Source organism: Moschus berezovskii, chromosome 17, assembly GCF_049115385.1.
Source record: "Moschus berezovskii isolate FMDL1 chromosome 17, NW_MosBer_1.0, whole genome shotgun sequence".
Classification (NCBI taxonomy): Eukaryota; Metazoa; Chordata; class Mammalia; order Artiodactyla; family Moschidae; genus Moschus; species Moschus berezovskii.
Window position 1 is genome coordinate 31084600 of NC_142476.1, and position 19737 is coordinate 31104336.

General features: G+C 38.2%; 1 protein-coding gene across 4 annotated transcripts in view; it reads left to right on the forward strand.

Moving 5' to 3' along the window:
• The window catches only part of LOC129551327 (torsin-1A-interacting protein 2), a 46357-nt gene extending 28298 nt beyond the window's left edge, over window positions 1-18059 (forward strand). For all 4 annotated transcript variants that reach the window (XM_055419175.2, XM_055419170.2, XM_055419173.2 and 1 more), the window contains 4 exons: window positions 5676-5854; window positions 7775-8284; window positions 10925-11026; window positions 12234-18059. In XM_055419175.2, the coding sequence (XP_055275150.2) occupies window positions 5821-5854; window positions 7775-8284; window positions 10925-11026; window positions 12234-12994 (1407 nt within the window). In that variant the 5' untranslated portion in view covers window positions 5676-5820 and the 3' untranslated portion in view covers window positions 12995-18059. The remainder of the gene's footprint in view (window positions 1-5675; window positions 5855-7774; window positions 8285-10924; window positions 11027-12233) is intronic.
• The last annotated feature ends 1678 nt before the right edge of the window (window positions 18060-19737 follow it).

Below are 19737 nucleotides of genomic sequence, written 5' to 3' on the forward strand. Positions count from 1 at the left end.
AACGTGTAAGGGAGTCACTAAAAGCAAACATCCTCTGTGCTAAATGAAGCATGTAGGTCTTCATCAGTTTTTGTTTTTTCTTTCAGTTCAGTTCAGTTCAGTCGCTCAGTCGTGTCTGACTCTCCGCGACCCCATGAATCACAGCACGCCAGGCCTCCCTGTCCATCACCAACTCCCGGAGTTCACTCAAACTCATGTCCACAGAGTCGGTGATGCCATCCAGCCATCTCATTCTCTGTTGTCCCCTTCTCCTCCCGCCCCCAACCTTTCCCAGCATGAGAGTCTTTTCCAGTGAGTCAACTCGTCGCATGAGGTGGCCAAAGTATTGCAGTTTCAGCTTTAGCATCAGTCCTTCCAATGAACACCCAGGATTGATCTCCTTTAGAATGGACTGGTTGGATCTCCTTGCAGTACAAGGGATTCTCAAGATATACCATCAAAGATAGGTTGCTGCTGTTGTTATTGTTGAGATGCTCATGGATGGTTTTTCCTGAAGCTGCAAAAAGTTTTCAACATGTCCATTTTCCATCAGAATGAGGTGCTACCTCAATTCTGTTTTGCAGTCCAGAGGTTTCTAATGCACGCATTTCCTGGTATAGATTAGACACAGTTAAAAAAACTGACCTGCCTCTGGAATCTGCCTCCAGGTCTCCCAGATACCACACCATGTAATTTCTTCTGAAGATACATCAAGAAGTTCTGTGATTATACCATTTCTTCCTTGTAGCCTTGAGGGAATACTGGTTCAGCTATGAACAGCAGTGTGTGTCAAAGGGTCTGAGTGAAATAGTCTACAGAAATGATGTGTGCCTTGTGATAAGAAAGGCTTATATTGAGCACTTGTAAGATTATAGATATATCTCTGGTGTTCCTTTGCAGATTGCTTATTGACTGCAACCTAGTTTCCAAGTAATATGTTTTTTTTTAAGCATTCAGTTAGGTTTACATGAAATAAATTTTATTGAGGATATCCTGCATGCGATAAGATGCACAGATTTTAACCTTGATGGTAAATGCAACAACCACCTCAGTAAAAATACAGAACATTTTCATTGCCCCAAAATGTTTACTCTTGGCCTTTTCCAGTCAGTAGTCCTTACCCTTGGAACCACTTCTCTGTTTTCCATCGCTGTAGACCATTGGCCATTCTAGAACTTCATATAAATGGGGTCATTTGGCATATAATCTTGTGTGTGGCTTTTTTCCCTCATCACATTTTTCAGATTCATCCATCTTATGTATCAGTAGTTAGTTCATTTTTTTTTCTGTTTAATTATTTTTGAATTGCTCTCTAGTATTTATAGGCTTCCCAGGTGGCACAGTGGTAAAGAATCCATCTGCCAGTACAGGAGACACACGAGACTCAGGTTTGATTCCTGGATTGAGACCCTCTGAGGTAGGAAATGGCAACCTACTCCAGTATTCTTGCCTGGAAGATTCTTTGGACGGTGGGACCTGGTGGGCTACAGTCCATGGGATTGCAAAGAGTTGGACAGGACTGAGCACAGACACCCCATACACACATGTAGTATTCTATGCATCTTAAATTTTATATAAAGGCTTTAATATTGTGCATTTATGAATTTTTGATACATAACTTGTTAACTGCTGTATATAATATTACATTTAAAGAATATGCCACAATTTAAAAAATCTAGTTCCTTATTTATAGACATTTAAGATTTTCTCAATTTTTCCTCAAATTTTTTAACAATGCCCAAACACCATTGGGCACTTTAGGAAAAGTTTCTGTAAGGTACATGTCTGAAAGCAGAATTGCTGATTTGTAGAATGTGTGTGTCAAGTTGGTATTGCCATATTGCCCTCCCAAGTTGTAACAACAGGTGGCTTCATTGTCAATACAGGTCTGCTGCTGCTGCTGCTAAGTCGCTTCAGTCGTGTCCGACTCTGTGCGACCCCATAGACGGCAGCCCACCAGGCTCCCCCGTCCCTGGGATTCTCCAGGCAAGAACACTGGAGTGGGTTGCTATTTCCTTCTCCAATGCATGAAAGTGAAAAGTGAAAGTGAAGTCACTCAGTTGTGTCCGACTCTTCGAGACCCCATGGAATGCAGCCCACGAGGCTCCTCCGCCCGTGGGATTTTCCAGGCCAGAGTACTGGAGTGGGTTGCCATGGCCTTCTCCTCAGTACAGGTCTGGGTATCTCCAAATCCTCACCAGCACTTGGTATTACATTTTTTTACCCAATCTGGTGGTTGTGAAATGGTATCTCATCATTAATTTTTGCATTTCCTTGCCTACATTTCTTAGCAATTCATAAGAGTCCTCTTTTTATTTAACTGCTTGTTCATCTCTTTTGCCTGCTTAAAAAGCAAAATAGCAGTATTTGTCTCTTAACTGATCTGGGGTAGTTTTTGTATATTCTAGACATTACTCCATTGATGATTATATGTGTTGCTGATAGTTTTCTAGTCAGTGAATTTATCTTTTAACCTTGATTTTGATGATTTGTATAGAGATTTAACTTTTTTAATGTCATCACATTTGTTCCCCTCATGGTTTGTATGTCTTTTATATTTGGCTTAAGAAAACCTTGAAGTTATAATGGTATTCCCCACTTCTGAAAATTTCAAAGTTTTGCACTTTACATTTAGGTCTCTAATCTTCAGTTGATTTTTGTGGAGGTAGAAATCTCGTTTTTTTCCCATTTGAAAAATCAGTTGTCCCCAAACTGTTTATTGACTGATCCATTCTCTTTGTCACTCAGTTTCCTTTACTTAAGTATGTACATATTTCTTGGCTGTCTGTTCTGTGCTATTATGTTTCTCTGTTCTAATGCCAGTGCCCTATTATTTTTAATGTTTTGATATATCTGGTAAAGATTTCCCTCTTTCAGAATTCTTTTTTATTCCTTCGGAATTATCTTGATTCTTAATTCGTTACTGCTTTTTGTGAATTTTAGGATCAGCTCATTCATTCCATAAGAAACATAGAACAATAAAAAAATTGTCTGAAGATGCTGTTTCAAATTGCAGTGAACTTACCGATTATTTTGGAGGGAATTGGCATTCAGTTCAGTTGCTCAGTTGTGTCTGACTCTTTGCGACCCCATGAACTGCAGCTCACCAGGCTTCCCCGTCCATCACCAACTCCCAGAGCTTGCTCAAACTCATGTCCATCACGTCAGTGATGCCATCCAACCGTATCATCCTGTGTCATCCCCTTCTCCTCCCGCCTTCAATCTTTCCCAGCATCAGGGTCTTTTCCAATGAGTCAGTTTTTTGCATCAGGTGGCCAAAGTATTGGGAGTTTCAGCTTCAGCATCAATCCTTCCAATGAATATTCAGGACTGATTTCCTTTAGGATTGACTGGTTGGATCTCCTTATAGTCCAAGGGACTCTCAAGAGTCTTCTCCAACACCACAGTTCAAAAGCATCAATTCTTTGGCACTCAGCTTTCCTTATAGTCCAACTCTCACATCCATACATGACTACTGGAAAAACCGTAGCTCTGACTAGACGGACCTTTGTTGGTAAAGTAATGTCTCTGCTTTTTAACATGTTGTCTAGGTTGGTCACAGCTTTTCTTCCAAGGAGCAAGTGTCTTTTAATTTCATGGCTGCAGTCACCATCTGCAGTGATTTTGGAGCCCCCAAAAATAAAGTCAGCCACTGTTTCTACTGTTTCCCCATCTATTTGCCATGAAGTGATGGGACCAGATTGAATGTTGAGCTTTAAACCAACTTTTTCACTCTTCCTGTCACTTTCATCAAGAGGCTTTTTAGTTCCTCTTCACTTTCTGCCACAAGGGTGGTGTCATTTGCATATCTGAGGTTATTGGTATTTCTCCTGGCTATCTTGGTTCCAGCTTGTGCTTCATCCAGTCCAGCATTTCTCATGATATACTCTGCATATAAGTTAAATAAGTAGGATGACAACATACAGCCTTGACATACTCCTTTCCCGATTTGGAACCAGTTTGTTTTTCCATGTCCAGTTCTAACTGTTGCTTCTTGACCTGCATACGGATTTCTCAGAAGGCAGGTCAGGTGGTCTGGTGTTCCCATCTCTTTAAGAATTTTCCACAGTTTGTTGTGATCCACACAGTCAAAGGCTTTGGTGTAGTCCATAAAGCAAAAGTAGATATTTTTCTGGAACTCTCTTGCTTTTTCGATGATCCAGCGGATGTTGGCAGTTTGACCTCTGGTTCTTCTGCCTTTTCTAAATCCAACTTGAACATCTGGAAGTTCACAGTTCACGTACTGTTGAAGCCTGGCTTGGAGAATTTTGAGCATCACTTTGCTAGTGTGTGAGATGAGTACAGTTAGCATTAAATGGCCTTGAATCTTATTGTCTATACACACAGTATATTTTCTACTTAGGTCCTTTTTATGTTCTTCAGTAAAGTTTTAATACTTTTCTCCCTAAAAGTTCTTTTTTTAAAAAATAGTTTTATTGAGGTATAATTTACGTACCATAAACTTCACCCTGCTCCAAAGTCCTTACATATGTGTTATAGATTTATTACTAGGTTCCGTTTAGTTTTTATTATGAGGTACATGCATGCATGCTTAGTTGCTTCAGTCATGTCCAACTCTGCAACCCTATGGACTGTAGCCCACCAGACTCCTCTCTCGCTGGATTTTCTATTTATTTTTAAAGTTTTGCCTCATCTGCCGTATTCACCTGACCTCTTGCCAACTGACTACCACTTCTTCAAGCATCTCAAAAACTTTTTTGCAGGGAAAACACTTCCACAACCAACAGAATGCAGAAAATGCTTTCCAAGAGTTTGTCAAATCATGACGCATAGATTTTCACGCTACAGGAATAAAGAAACTTATTTCTCATTAGCAAAAATGTGTTGATTGTAATGGTTCCTATTTTGATTAATTAAGGGGTATTCAAGCCTAGTTATAATGATTTAAAATTCAAAGACCCAAACTGCAATTACATTTTACACCAACTGAATATAAGTTATAATTGAGTTTTTATTGCTTATAAGTTACCTCTGGTTTTGATTCCTTTTGTACACAGCTTTTAATAATTTATATATATTCTTTGATCTACAGTCCATGGGGTTGCCAAGATTCAGACATGACTGAGTAACAAACACAACTTCTCCAAGCAGTGTATAGAAGTATTTTATAAAAGAATACTGTAAGAAAACCACTCTTAGTGACGAAACTCCAAATGTGTATTTGCTGTTCCTAATACCAAGACAGCCATCTTCATCTGTAGGTCACCCCTGTGCATGTTCCTTGTTAATGATAAATGGAAGTTTCTGGTAGGCAAACTCTGAGAAATTTATATGGGACAGAAATTGAAGACATAAGGAAAATCTTCAGTGATTAACGCAGCAGTGACTTAAATTTTTACTCTTGGAATTACTTTTAATTTCAGTTTCAAAAGTGTTTCCTTCAAGATTCTGGTCACTTGTTCTTACTTTTTACATCCTTCCAGACATACTAGAATGTATTAGGAGGTTATGTCATCTTTACAAGGGTTAATAATCTGAAGCTTTTTTTTTTCTATTTATCGTCTAGGATTTGGAATATGAGCCTCATGAAAGCCAGAAAAATTTTTTCTTCACTAGAAAAGTTTCAGAGAGGAAATAGTACTTACACTAAACAGATTTAGTAAATAAAGCTGAACTAGGCATTTTTCCCATGTATGAATAAAAAAATCATTTTAATTCTTCTCATTTTGTTTTAGTCACTGTATATATGCCTTGTTTCCTGGGTCCACGGGAAGCATGAGCCTGTTGGGACTTGGGACAAGAAGAAACCAAGACATCTTTACAAGGAAATCCAGATACTAACAGAAAGTACCCCAAAGTCTGAAGAAATAGAACTCAAATATGACCGACAGAGGACTTAGGGATCCTCCAGAGGGTAAGACTCGTTTGTACAGCACGAAGTTTGTGCTGTAGGAAACTAGGGCTGTGCTAAGAGAGAAAGTCTCTGGTGATTAAAACTGAAGTTTGGAAGTAAAAAAGAAGTTAATAGCTTGATTTATTATGATTCTTATTCTTTGATATTTACTGAATTTTACCATCATACCAGACCCTAATTATGAAGAAGGTTAAGTTTTAGAGACTCCTGTAGAATTGGGAAAATACATCTTAAAAAAGATGGTAGACAGATCTTTAGAGTTATATTTCTAAAAGTCAAGTTATCTGTGATATGCTATATATTTAGAGCAGGATCTTTCAATTATAAGGAAAGATGAAATTTAAATTCTTCGTCCTGCTTAAATGTATATATAAGAAATATAGGCAAAATATGAAATAGTTTTTTTGGAAGAGAAGGGCATATTTAAATATTTTATTAAGGATATTTTTCAGTATATAAAATAGCACAGTATAACGAAGTCACATGTACTCAACATCTAACTTGTTTTACCTACGTAATGCTACTCTTGTTACCTGCCTTGAAATATTTAAGTGTAAATCCAAGACATGATATAATTTTATTTGTTAGTACTTTAGTTTATATCTCTTAAAGCTACATTAAAAAAAAAAGAACCAAAATAGCACTCTCACACCTAAAGATAAATTGTTATTCCACACTGTTCTTCATATATACAGCCAGTATTCACATTCCCCAATTGTCTCTTAATCTCTTTTTCTTCACAGTTGGGTTTCTAATTTTTTTTTTCTTTATATTTGAGTCACAGACTGCATTTCATTGATACATATTTTCAGTTGTTGTTTTTTTTTAAAAAAAAAACTTTATTATGGAAAATTCAAATATATGTAAAAGTAGAGAGATGAAATGAATTCCGTGACCCAGCTTCATCTGCTGTCAACATATGGTTAACGCTGTTTCATTTATACTCTTACTTCTCCTTATACCCGTATCATTGTATTGAAACAAAATCTAGATATCATATAATTTTAGCCAAAATACTTGAACACTTATCTCTAAATGGTAAAGATTCCTTTTTAAAAACATTACCCCAATTCCTTTATCATACCTAGAAAATGAACCAGTAATTCCTTAGTCTCATCAGATAGCTGGTGTTCAGATTTTCCTGATTGTCTCATTAATACTTCTTTAACAGTTGGTCTGTGGGACCCTGGATCTGTAATGTGGTCCACACATTGTTGATGCATCTCAAGTATCTTATCAATAGGTCACCCCTCCTTTTTTTATCTTTTCTTGCCATTTATTTTTATTTCTTCCTGTTACTAAAGAGAGTCTTTTGTCTCAGAATTTCAATCATTTTGGGTTTTTCTGATTACATTCCTGAGGCATAATTTAATGTATCCCTCTATCCCTGTGTTTCTTGGAAACTGGTAATTAGCTCTAGAAGCTTGATCAGATTCTACTTCAGTTTGGCAAGAATACCTCATAGGTAGTATAGTGTACTTCCTATTGCATTGAATTCGGTAAGTTAGGAGTGTCTGATTTTCCTTCTTTTTGTGGTATTAAGATTCATCAGTGGGTTCAGGAGTTGTCAACCAGGTTCATTCATTATAAGATTCCTCTTCAGTCTTTCAAAGAATGGTTTCAGTTGCTATTGATTATTATTGCCCAGATCTGTTGTTTCATTAGGTAAGAGGATGTATTTAATATTACCAAAAGTTGGTTTGCCATTCAAAATAGTTTTCAATTAATATTATTTGTTAGATTAGCATGATAATAAATTTGGGTAATCAGTCACCTTCAGTGAAAGTCAAGAGAAATAATGTTTAGGAAGAGTGCCTCTTAAGCCATAAAAATCTATATAAATATTTTTATTAATCAAGGACCTTGTTGAAATAAAAAATATAGGGAAATTTTTAAAATTATAAATTTTTGTCTCAATAGACCCTCAAAAGGATTTGGAAAATGATCCATCACTAAATACTCAGGAGACTACAGTCACTACAAGTACCACTGCGGAAGCTCAGACCCCAGACCCTGCCCCTGGTCTTAACAAAGGCCACCAAGAGGTAGAAACAATTGGCCCAGGAAGTACAGATACAGATGCTCAATCAGAAAACCCAAATGAAACCGATTGTGGGAAATACCTAAAGGATACAGAAGGTGAGAACAGCCAGAGTTTTCAGGGTGGAGAACAAGGCCATCAGCAACCTTCAGAGAGTCTGAGTGAAGACCCTGTGGATCCAGAACCCAAGTGTTCTCCAAGTGACGAGGTAGGAAAAACAGACGCACACGTAGTGGGCAGCTCTGCAGCCCTCCCTGAGCACAGCAGTGATGGACCTGGAGCATCTCAGGAGCCACCAGTCGTTGACCCTCCGGATGCGCAGAGCCCTGGCCATTCCAGTGCAGGGCTGGAGAGTCAGCACACGCTGAGGAAGCGACTGCTGGCACCAGGTGAGGGAGGCCCTGAGCCTGTCCTGTTAGGTACCGTTCTGTCGCTGGGAACACAGCGTAAGTGGTGCCCTTCTTTTCAGAGAACTTCTCTTTACTTCATAGGATTAAGGCCTTTGCATCTTGCCCAAGGTCACAAAGAGATATGACTGCATTGAAATTAAATGAGGTTTCTCATCTCCTAAGACTTCCCTGGTGGCTCAGAAGGTAAAGGCTCTGCCTACAATGTGAGAGACCCAGGTTCGATCCCTGGGTTGGGAAGATCCCCTGGAGAAGGGAATGGCAACCCACTCCAGTATTCTTGTCTGGAGAATCCCATGAACAGAGGAGCCTAGCAGGCTATGGTCCATGGGGTTGCAGAATCAGACACAACTGAGCAACTAATGCTTTCACTTTCAAGCTAGCTCATTCTGCTCACTACATTAAGATGCTTCCCACTTACACATAAGCTGCATTTTTTAACAGTTTCTATTTATTTACTGTATGTATGATTTTTTTTTTTACTTTTTACAGGTATGACTTAAAAAATGCACCCCTGGCCTTTTCTTTATTTCGTATGAGCATATTTTCCCTTTCACTTTTTAAAATCTTTTACTTTGGGGGAATCTAAATGCTACATGAATCAAGAGATAGGTATGTTTAAAAACCAGCATCAGTGGTACAGTACCCTTGAAGAGAAGTGTTAGGGTCTGTGTCTGATTCTTTGTGACCCCGTGGACTGTAACCTGCCAGCCTACTCTGTCCATGGGATTCTCCAGGCAAGAATACTGGAGTGGGTAGCCGTTCCTTCCTCCAGGAGTTCTTCTCAACCCAGGGATTGAACCTGGGTCTCCTGCATTGCAGGCAGATCCTTTACCATCTGAGCCGGTACCCTTAACTTAGTCATATTTCAGTTTTATAGGACTTTGAGCAAATTAGTTATTTCTCTATACCTGATTTTCCCCACTTGTATATTAAGGAGAACAGCATGCTGTCTTTCCTCACGAAGAATAGTTGCAGTGTGGCAAGTCTTTAACTGGAACTAAAGAGAGATAGATTCTAGTTGCAGCCCTATCCCTTCCTAACTTGGGCGACTTTAAGCAAATCTCCCAACTTCCTGGTACTTCAGTTTCCTATTTGTAGAAGTGAAGAAGTTGAACAAGATGATATCCAGCTGGTTTCTTCCAGCTTTTACCTTCTGTGATATTATGGAGTTGGATTGTGTGGATTTGTGTTTTATAAGTACTCTGAAAGCTCAGCCTGAAATACCTATTTGCCAGAGCAAAAGAATATAAAATGTAAGACATTGTTTTTGTTGGACTTGACTGCGGGCTAGAATTCCATGTTTCAGTGTAAGTCAATGACTGGTATCAAATATGCATTGCATTAGTTTACTGTTAACTTGAGTGAAGACAAGGGCTATGTGTCATTCATTGTGTTTCTGTGGCTCTTGGCACAGAAAAGTGACTTTATAAATATTTGTTAAATGAGCAAATGATAGGATTTGTATATGGACTGATATGTGCCATCACAATTTCAGTGGTATGCAGGTTCACTGAGTAGGGGAAGAAAACATCGTTTTAAAAATGCAGTTTAATGTGTGAGAAGCAGTTTAATATAATGGAATGAGCTCATCTAGGAGATAAGAAACCTCTTTCTAATCTCAGCTTGGCCTTGGTCAAAGCCCTTGACATCTCTGGACCTTTTGTCACAGTAGGTAAGGTAGGAGGCTAGAGTAGGTGATCATTACAGATCCTTTCAGTCCTTAAATTCTGTGACATGATATTTTAGAAACTCAAATTGTGGTGTGATCTGACTAAATGAACTATTCTTTATAGGTAAAGATGACTCTACTTCTTTATGTAGAGATGACTCTACTTTTAGTAGAGTATGCTATTTGAATTATTTCTCTAGTAAGGATTATGGGCAGTACTCAGCTGTCATTGTTATATGAGGTACCTGGCTGGGGTCAGGCACACATTTTGACTCTAGAGGGACTTAGCTCAGAGTCTACAAAATACTGCCTGCTTTTCACCAACACATTTTCAGATTGCTATCACACCGCATACCTGCATTTTTACGTAGTTCATAAATTTTCTTAACCTCGTAGTCCTTGTTTCATATACCTCACTCATTAAGTTTCAGGCTTGCTTTTTTGTAATCTATTTTCAAAGTAAGCTATTAGTGTATAGTAATCTCTTCTGGCTTTAAACTTAGTGTCTATTATTTGCTTATTTGGGAATTGAGGAACCTTCTGATGTATAAATACTGAAATTAGAGCATCATTGCCCCGTGATGTTGAGTCTTGTGTATAGCTAACATTTCTTAAATTCCTTCTTAGTTCTGTACATTTTGTCAAATCACATTTTAGATAGGTTTGGCTGCAATCTTGTTTCTTTGTCCTTGATATAAGGGCTAGTGAAGAATTGTGGATGGAACAACAGTATCCTTAAGTGATTTCACAGCAACTTTTTTATTCTTCTAAGTAGAATGAAGTCGAATAGTGAGCCTTAAGTAAAACACAGGAAGAATAATTAGCTTTGTACAAAACAAAATTTTATGAAGTATGGCATCCTCAAATTCTTTGCTTTGATAAGAAGTATAAAGGAATGCACACTCTCATTAGAGTACTGTCTAATAATAATGTTTTGTTTGGTTTTCCAGAGGCTGAGAGACATCAAGAAACACAAGAATTGGAAGAAAACATAGAGAAGAATGCACAGGATACCATAAGAAGGACGGATAAAAAGGATTTTTTGAGCTATGGTGAGAACAAAACTGGTCTTAATTGCAGTAATTCACATTCAGAAATTCTCAGAGAAATACCCAGAAAACTAGCAGATTTAGCAGCTTTAGCATTGTTTTAATATTTTTTTTAATGTTTGATAGTAATATGAGAATAGAGCAATTGAATTTTAGGGATTTTTCCTTTAGGTGTGTTAGCCAATATTTTGCCATCCTTAACAAAATGGAAATTCCCAATGGAGGAAGGTCTTTTCATAAACAAGAAACTAAAACATTTTTTTGAAGTAAACCTGATTTACAATGTAGTGCTAATTTCAGGTGGGCAATAAAGTGATTCGGAGAAGGCAGTGGCCCCCCACTCTAGTACTCTTGCCTGGAGAATTCCATGGACGGAGGAGCCTGGTAGACTGCACTCCATGAGGTCGCTAGGAGTCGGACACAACTGAGCGACTTCACTTTCACTTTTCACTTTCATGCATTGGAGAAGGAAATGGCAACCCACTCCGGTGTTCTTGCCTCGAGAATCTCAGGGATGGCGGAGCCTGGTGAGCTGCTGTCTATGGGGTCGCACAGAGTCGGACACGACTGAAGCGACTTAGCAGCAGCAATAGCAGCAATAAAGTGATTAGTTATATATATGTATATTTTTTCATATTATTTTCTATTATAGTCTATTAAAGATATTCAATATAGCTTCCTATTAAAGCTGCCTTTTCAGTGAGAACGAAAGTATTAACTTTTGAAGTGGCATTTTTACATTTTGACTATTTAGGAAAAAATGGCCTGTAGGTAGTAGATACTTCTGAGAAGGTATTAATAGAAGAATATGCTGATAGTTCATTTCTAAATCACATCATTAGATATAGCAAAAAATGTATAAATTAGATTTTACCTTTTAACAAAGATATTGTATCTTTAAATAATTTAAGAAATTAAGAAGTATTTCCGGTAGATTTCAACAGCTAAAAATTATAAGGATTTAGGCTGGAGAAGGAAATGGCAACCCACTCCAGTGTTCTTGCCTGGAGAATCCCAGGGACAGGGGAGCCTGGTGGGCTGCCGTCTGTGGGGTCGCACAGAGTCAGACACAGTTGAAGTGACTTAGTAGCAGCAGCAGGCAAAAGTCAGTAAAATCTGACAGTGTACCTGCCTCTTTTTAGTTTGCCACAGGCTTTATTTCTGACTCATTCTCTCTAATTTTGTCTTTTATTTTCTCTTTCTCTGACAGGCTCCATCTTTCTTGGCTTCCTGGTTCTTACCATAGTTTTGCTAAGTTCTGTTAATAGCTACTATTCGTCTCCAGCCCAGCCAGTCCCCAAAAATCCAGCTGTGGAGGCTTTCTTGGTTCATTTTAGCCAACTGAAGGATAAATTTCCAGGCCAGAGTTCCTTTCTGTGGCAGAGAGGACGTAAATTTCTCCAGAAGCACCTCAACGCTTCACACCCCAGTGAGCCAGCCACCATCATATTCACAGCAGCCCAAGAGGGGAGAGAGACCCTGAAGTGCCTCAGCCACCATGTCGCAGATGCCTACACATCTGCCCAGAAGGTCTCTGCCATTCATATTGATGGGGCTGGGAAAACCCTGCAGGACAGTGATAAGGTCAAGCATTCAGTTGACACAGAGCTGAGCTCTGGATTTGAGAAGGGCCAGAAGGCAGCAGTGGTCCATCGCTTTGAATCCCTTCCTGCAGGCTCCACCTTGATCTTCTATAAGTATTGTGACCATGAGAACGCTGCCTTTAAAGATGTGGCCCTGGTCCTGACTGTCCTACTGGAGGAGGAAACATTAGAAGCAAGTGTCAGCCCAAGGGAAACCGAAGAGAAAGTACGAGATTTACTCTGGGCGAGGTTTACCAACTCTAACACTCCCAGCTCCTTCAGCCACATGGATTCAGACAAATTGAGTGGGCTGTGGAGCCGTATTTCCCACCTGGTGCTGCCTGTCCAGCCAGTGAAGAGCATAGAGGAACGGGGCTGCTTTGTATAAGCTAAGCACAGAGGTGGTTATGGTCAGCATGGGATTATTAAAAAGTCAGTTGAAAAGCCTTTTTATGTGGAAGGAGGTTGATGAATGTGAGGAAATGCCTGGAAAGCACAAACAAGCTTATTTTAGGAAAGAAATTTTCATTTTTTTACTTTCTGTAAAATCTTTCTAATCTAAGCTTGGCAAAGCTAAAAGTTGACCTGACTCTCGCCTTTCAAGTGAATCAGGTATATACAACTGAGGAATTTTTTCCAATCCAAAAATAGAGCGACAGAATGATTAAATGGGAAGATAATCTTCTCACAGTAACTACAGAGTGATTTTTGTTTTCTTGAGACTCTAAGGAGCCTTTTGGATAGTATTTGGACTCGGATTAAAGTAATTACAGTTATAAAGCAGTTAAAATTTTTTAAATTTTTCTATTACATGTTAAATATTTTTAAAAGTCATTTTAATAACCTAATTGCAGGACTACATCTTATGCTTTTTTGCACTTTTGAATAGTATGAAAAAGGAAATAAGAATTCAAATACTTATTTACCTAAATACTATATGTTTTTCTTCCATTAATGAGCTCTAAGGGAAAAGCAGCCTGTGTTCAAGAAATGTTCTTAAATATTGGAAATGATGGGGAACTGTTTATAATCATTGCAAATGAATAAATTGTAACTAGCTGTATCTTTCGGAGAAGGCAATGGCAAGCCACTCCAGTACTCTTGCCTAGAAAATCGCATGGACAGAGGAGCCTGGTGGGCTGCAGTCCATGGGGTCACTACTAGTCGGACACGACTGAGCGACTTCACTTTCACTTTTCACTTTCACACATTGGAGAAGGAAATGGCAACCCACTCCAGTGTTCTTGCCTGGAGAATCCCAGGGACGGCAGAGCCTGGTCGGCTGCCGTCTATGGGGTTGCACAGAGTCGGACACGAGTGAAGCGACTTAGCAGCAGCAGCAGCTGTACCTTTGCTTCAATTTTCTGATATAGAGCAGTGATTTCCAAGCTGTCTACTGACCTCTCTCCCTTTTGTATGAAGGAGGTTCTGCTTTTGCCCATTTTACATATTGGGATCCTATATAAGATTTAATTGGAATAAAGAGTTCTGTTGATAAGTTTGAAAATCACTGATTAAGGGAAAAGACAACTTGGAAGATAGGAAATGGGTAGGAAGAAATGAATTAAAACTCATGAGTAGGTAGAAGATGAAATACAAGTTTATCATAGAGACTTGCTATTTATGAAGAATATAAAGACCTACAGATGAATTGCAGAATGTGTAAACTCATATTTACTAGCGTATTTCTATGCGTTTGTTAATTTCTGTTACTCCGCATTTCTGTCTCTCCTGATGAAATTCTGTAATTGTCTAAGATGAGTTTGAATGCTTTATGCAGAATTGATTTTAATAACCAGTTGAATAGTAGGTTTTTATATGGGTACATTGGCATAACTTTACCATACTGTTTACTTATTGTACAGTGATGGAACATTATACAATGCAGCTCATTTCTTGACCTTCTAGTTAGAAGTACCAGTAGGTTAACAATTAGAAAAGCTCAGGAGATATTATACCTAGTGAGAGGAAGTAGAAATGGTAGGTAGATTCTAAGAGGTTTTAACAGCTAATATTAATTGTTGGATCATGTTCTGTGATTGTAAGAAAGCTCTAGAACAGTGTTTACAGAGACAGTGATTATTGATTTGCATTTCAACCCCTAAAGCAGAAACTTTAGTAAAATGATCTTGACCTAGTGAAGGATCTAACCCATTACATGCCATACCTAGGAACTATCACCATGAACCTAGAATATTTCAGCTAGGTTTTGACCTCTAAAGTCAAGTGACTAAAGGATAGAAGGATTTTCAAAAACTGTAAGAAGATATAGGCGTCTTTATCGATGCCTATAGAGAGATAATAAAGATATGGGAGGAAGAATCTATATGAAAGTGTTTGTCACAGGAAAAACATATAAATCTCTTCTAACCAAGACCTGACACTGTGCTCAGTTGAGCATAGGGCCACATACCTAAAGGAACTGTTTTCACTGGGGCCTTTGTGAAGGACTCTTCTGCTAGATTTGAGGCGAGAACTTCCTGAACAAAAAGTTAAAACATAGTGTATATAAGATCAGTATCAATACAGTATAAAATCAATAGAAATGGAAGGAAAATCTATATACCATATTCAATTTTTTTTTCAATATTTCTAGATCTCAGATGCTAGCATTACATTACACAAAACCAGTGGTGCCTTGTAGAACTGGTGCCTGCTGACCTGTGCTACGTCGGGTCTATAAGGAACCAGCGTGGAATATGCGCGTGTCATCAGTGACTCAGATCACAGACAAAGATTGTTTCTTCATTCAGTTGAATATGGTGTTTCCTCATTTCCTTTCAGTATAATTTAGAAAAACATTTCCAAATGTCCCTTTTTTTTTTTTTTAAACTCTTTGGTTTTCTTTGTTAAAAACAGTTTCCCTGGTAGCTCAGCTGGTAAAGAATCCACCTGCAATGTGGGAGACCTGGGTTTGATCCTTGGGTTGGGAAGATCTCCTGGAGAAGGGAATGGCTACCCACTCCAGTATTCTGGCCTGGAGAATCATGGATTGTATAGTCCATGGGGTCACAAAGAATCAGACATGACGAGTGACTTTCATTCACTCACTGACTTCGTTAAAAAAGTCTCCTTCAATGTGGAAGTGCAGTCAGCTGAAACTGTTGTCAGTTTTCTGTCCACTATTTCAAAAATCATTTTTAAAAGAAGCAGTATGTTAGCTCTGGGTCTCCTCATGAATAAAATGATTTATTCTTAAAGCATAAAACTTCATATTTTTTTAATATACAAATAAAATCTATTATGTACTCGTTAATTTCTATTCAGTTGTACTTATTTTTTTACATTTTTCAAGTTTCCAAATTTTCTTTTATGTTCATCTTTCATTACTGTAATAGATAGTTTGCCTGACTTAGAACAGTGACATGTGGGCATACAATAACCATGCATGATATCCAAGCATCGCCGTTTAATTATTATCACAGAACAATTCTCATTATGTTATACATTAATGTAAGTCACTTCTTTTAGTGATACCAGAGTTCTGGAAGCAACTGGTAGAACTATAGACCATCTCTAGACTTGTGTCTTTCCCCATGGGGTAAATTTTGAGTTTCCCAGTTCCCAAGGGTTAGCAGTGAAGTTCTAGGGGATTCATAAAACCAAAGGTAGCAATGCTGTTGTTTCTAATTCTAATTTTTAAATCAATCAAGTATTTATTTCATCTGAAACCTGCCAAGCTTATGTGGTGAGTAAGGTGCAGCAGGCCTGTGACCCACCATCCTCCAGGTAAAGACCCAGGTAAGCAGTGATAGCTGCTGAGGTAGTTTTGTCCCTTTCACAGTTTTTAATTGTTTGATTTATATAGAAAGCATAAGGAACAATGATGTTAAAAATACAACAAATTCAGCATGTGAAAGTGGTAATTTAGCAAGGTGGTCTTCACTGGGACTGTGTTTGCATACATCTGACCAGTTTTTATGCAGCATAATCAGGTGTCTAGTACTTCAAAACCTAAGCAGAAGATGTAATCATTATATCTGATTATCATTTAATGGGAATAAAGCTTATATCTATATACAGGTTATTGATAGAGAAGGACTTTCAGATAGGAACCTGACACCTTATTTTTATCATCTGGAAATAAAAAATAATTATAAAAGTAAGACATCTTTATAAAGCCTTCAATATATCATTTTATAAAAGCAGTTTTTAATCTATATGTCATATTGAATATGTAGTTAAATACTAATCTTCATCTTAATATTTTGTCAATCTGAGCATAATATATTTCACTTTGAAATTTATTTATTGAAAAGTCATAGTGGTTCCATTTTCTGTTTGTGTTTTTCCAGAATTAAAATACCTTGGATACTATATCACTTGCTCAATGGGACTGTTGATATTTGCCTTTATATGTGTATTATGATTATTATTAATGATTACAAATACTATAATCCATAGAACTATGATGAAATGAGTATTTTAAAATATTTCTAAGGGTTCTATGAGTTTATGAAATACTGAAGCATGTGAGCCAGATGGGAAATACTTGTTTTGAATAATACATTTACAAAGAAGGTATTACCAATTCTAGAGAGAACAAACTAAAAATATCTGTGTAAAACAGTTTTTCCAGATGTCTTTAAAATATCCCTTATTCCTATTATGTTAAGTTTTAGGCTTTAAGCTGTAAAGTAGCTGATGATGTGGGGCCTAAATTTTCCTCATTCAGAGTCTGGGCTATTGAAACTCATTTCCAAAATACTGCCCTATCAGATCTATATATGGCAATGCTCCTCGACTGGTTTAAAAAATATACTAACTAGTTAAGAGCACTAGCCTTTGTCTAAACGCCCTGAGAACACAACCAGTATCCCCTCATCTGTAAATAATTGGTAAAGATACAAATAATTTAGTCTTCAATGCCTTTCCTTCCAGGGTAAATGCTCTGTTTACTTCAGTTTGTTTTGATGGCTTTAAAAATCCATAGATTGGTTCCTATACTGAGAAATGATCTCCCACTTCTCCTTATTGAGGCTCATAAACTAAATTTGTCCTTGCCCAGGAGCAGTCACCTGAACCAGAAAGAACATTTTGGACTTGGGAAGCAGCGGGCTGGGTAGGCAGGAAGATGTGACACTTGGCATCCCCGCCCACGGCAGTCAGAGCCTTCTTCCTGTGCCCACGCTGGCCTCTGCCTTCTCAGCCCAGAGCTCCAGGCATTTGCTTCTGGTTGGTCAGATTACAGGAGATTAAAACCTGTTTGTCATCCCTGTCATAAAAGAAGTACACGTTGACCTTCAAACAACCGCATTTTGCTTTTTTTCTACTAAACAAACACAAATGGGCTTTGCCCGTATTGTCAAAATTCTGGGTATTCCCCTTCTTCCTTATGTAACCATGATTGTGTTTGCATTTGTTTCTCATAGATGTTGACGAATGTGCCTTATTCAAATTAGTTGTGTGGTTTTACCAAAAATAAATCTCCTTAATTTTTCTCTGTTGACTAATTCTTGATTCTCAAAATAGCGAGTTTATAGAAATGGGTATATTGTCATTGATGATGGGAAGGGAAACCGCCCTCATTTGGTAGTAAGTTCAAGAGCCAAAGAATCCTGTGAATGTCAGGTGGCACTTGGCCATCAGTTACTGGCCTCATTGGGCATTCTCCGTGTGCTTTTTACTTAACAAGGCTTTCTTGAGTAGGAGAGAAACAGGACTTGGCTTAATAAGTAGAGCTCCGGGAATTGCTCCTAACCTTGGTGTGCTGATTGGGAATTGTGTTACTCTTAAGGGCAGACATCTTTCAGTGTGTTGGGTGAACTGAGTTTTGAAAATCTGAGATTTATTCTTTCAGTTCAGAATAATAGAAACTCTTGGGAATCAGCATGTCTTAAGAGCTTTCCATGGAAAGGGCTAAAGACAAAGGATAAGTCGAGCCTGAAGACAGAGAACATTCAGTTCTCCAAACACCCACAGTGGGTTTGCAGCAACATGATTTTTTATTCATAAACTCACCACTAGAGGATGTTAACATACTTCTCCAAATACATTGGAACAGACTGAGGCCTCGGTATTGTGAAAATTGTTTAATAAGGACAAGAGGTGCTATGAATTATTTGGTTACTGTAGAAATTGTAATTTTAAAGAGTATACTATAAAAATGAAGTCTGAAGCTGCATTCTGGATCATGGGATATTTGATACAGAAGCTGATAGTGATTTTTTGCTTGCCCAAGCTTTCGTCAGGCTCCTGAATATCTTCCTAGGCCTATCTGTGTACTTCAGAAAATAAAGTTTTCACAAGAATCCCAGTTTAACATCTTTCAGTGTTAAACTGAAAGTGTTTCAGTGTTAAACTGACCCTCCACCCTCAATATCTAAACTGGTTCCTCATCCTTCAGCATCCCTTAGCGGTCTGCAACCTTTTTTGGCACCAGGGACTGCTCTCATGGAAGACAATTTTTCCACAGACAATGGGTGGGGACGTGGTTTGGGGATGGTTCAAGCACATTACATTTATTGTGCACTTTATTTCTAGTCTAATGCCACCACTGATCTGATAGGAGGTACGGGTCTGCGGCTTGGGGGTTGGGGACACCTGCCCTAGGTGATGTCTTATCACCCTGGCCTGCCTTCAGCTAGAATTCTGATAAGTCAGTTTAACCAGAAGCCCTGTTATCCCTGGTTTCCTCTTCGTTGTTTTCTATCCCTGCTCCTGGGCTCTAAATTCCGTCTTGCGCGAGCTGGATTTGGAGTTGAACCTGGTCTCTCCACAGTATAACATCCCACTGCAGTTGTCCCTATACCAGCATTAACGTCCTGAATGAAATCTGCCTTATCATTTTTAAGACATCTCATTGAATATTTTTTCTTTAACAAGTAGCTGCATCGAACTAAACTAGGGAAGGAACTTAGCAACTGAAGTCCTTAGCTACTTTAAGAAAAGGGAACAAATCCTGTTTCATATATGTGCAGGGTACTCTTTACTGAGGAATCCACCCACATGATATATGAATTTAGGGCCTGCAGAAGGCCTTCATACACACAGACACTACAAATGAGACACATCTTTTTTTTTTCACTTGTAGCCTGACACCTTTTAGGATCTCTAATTTTCTAATATACAAAGCAGTACTTAAGATGAACCCTCAACTTGGTAATGCCTTTTATTATAACACCAAAGATG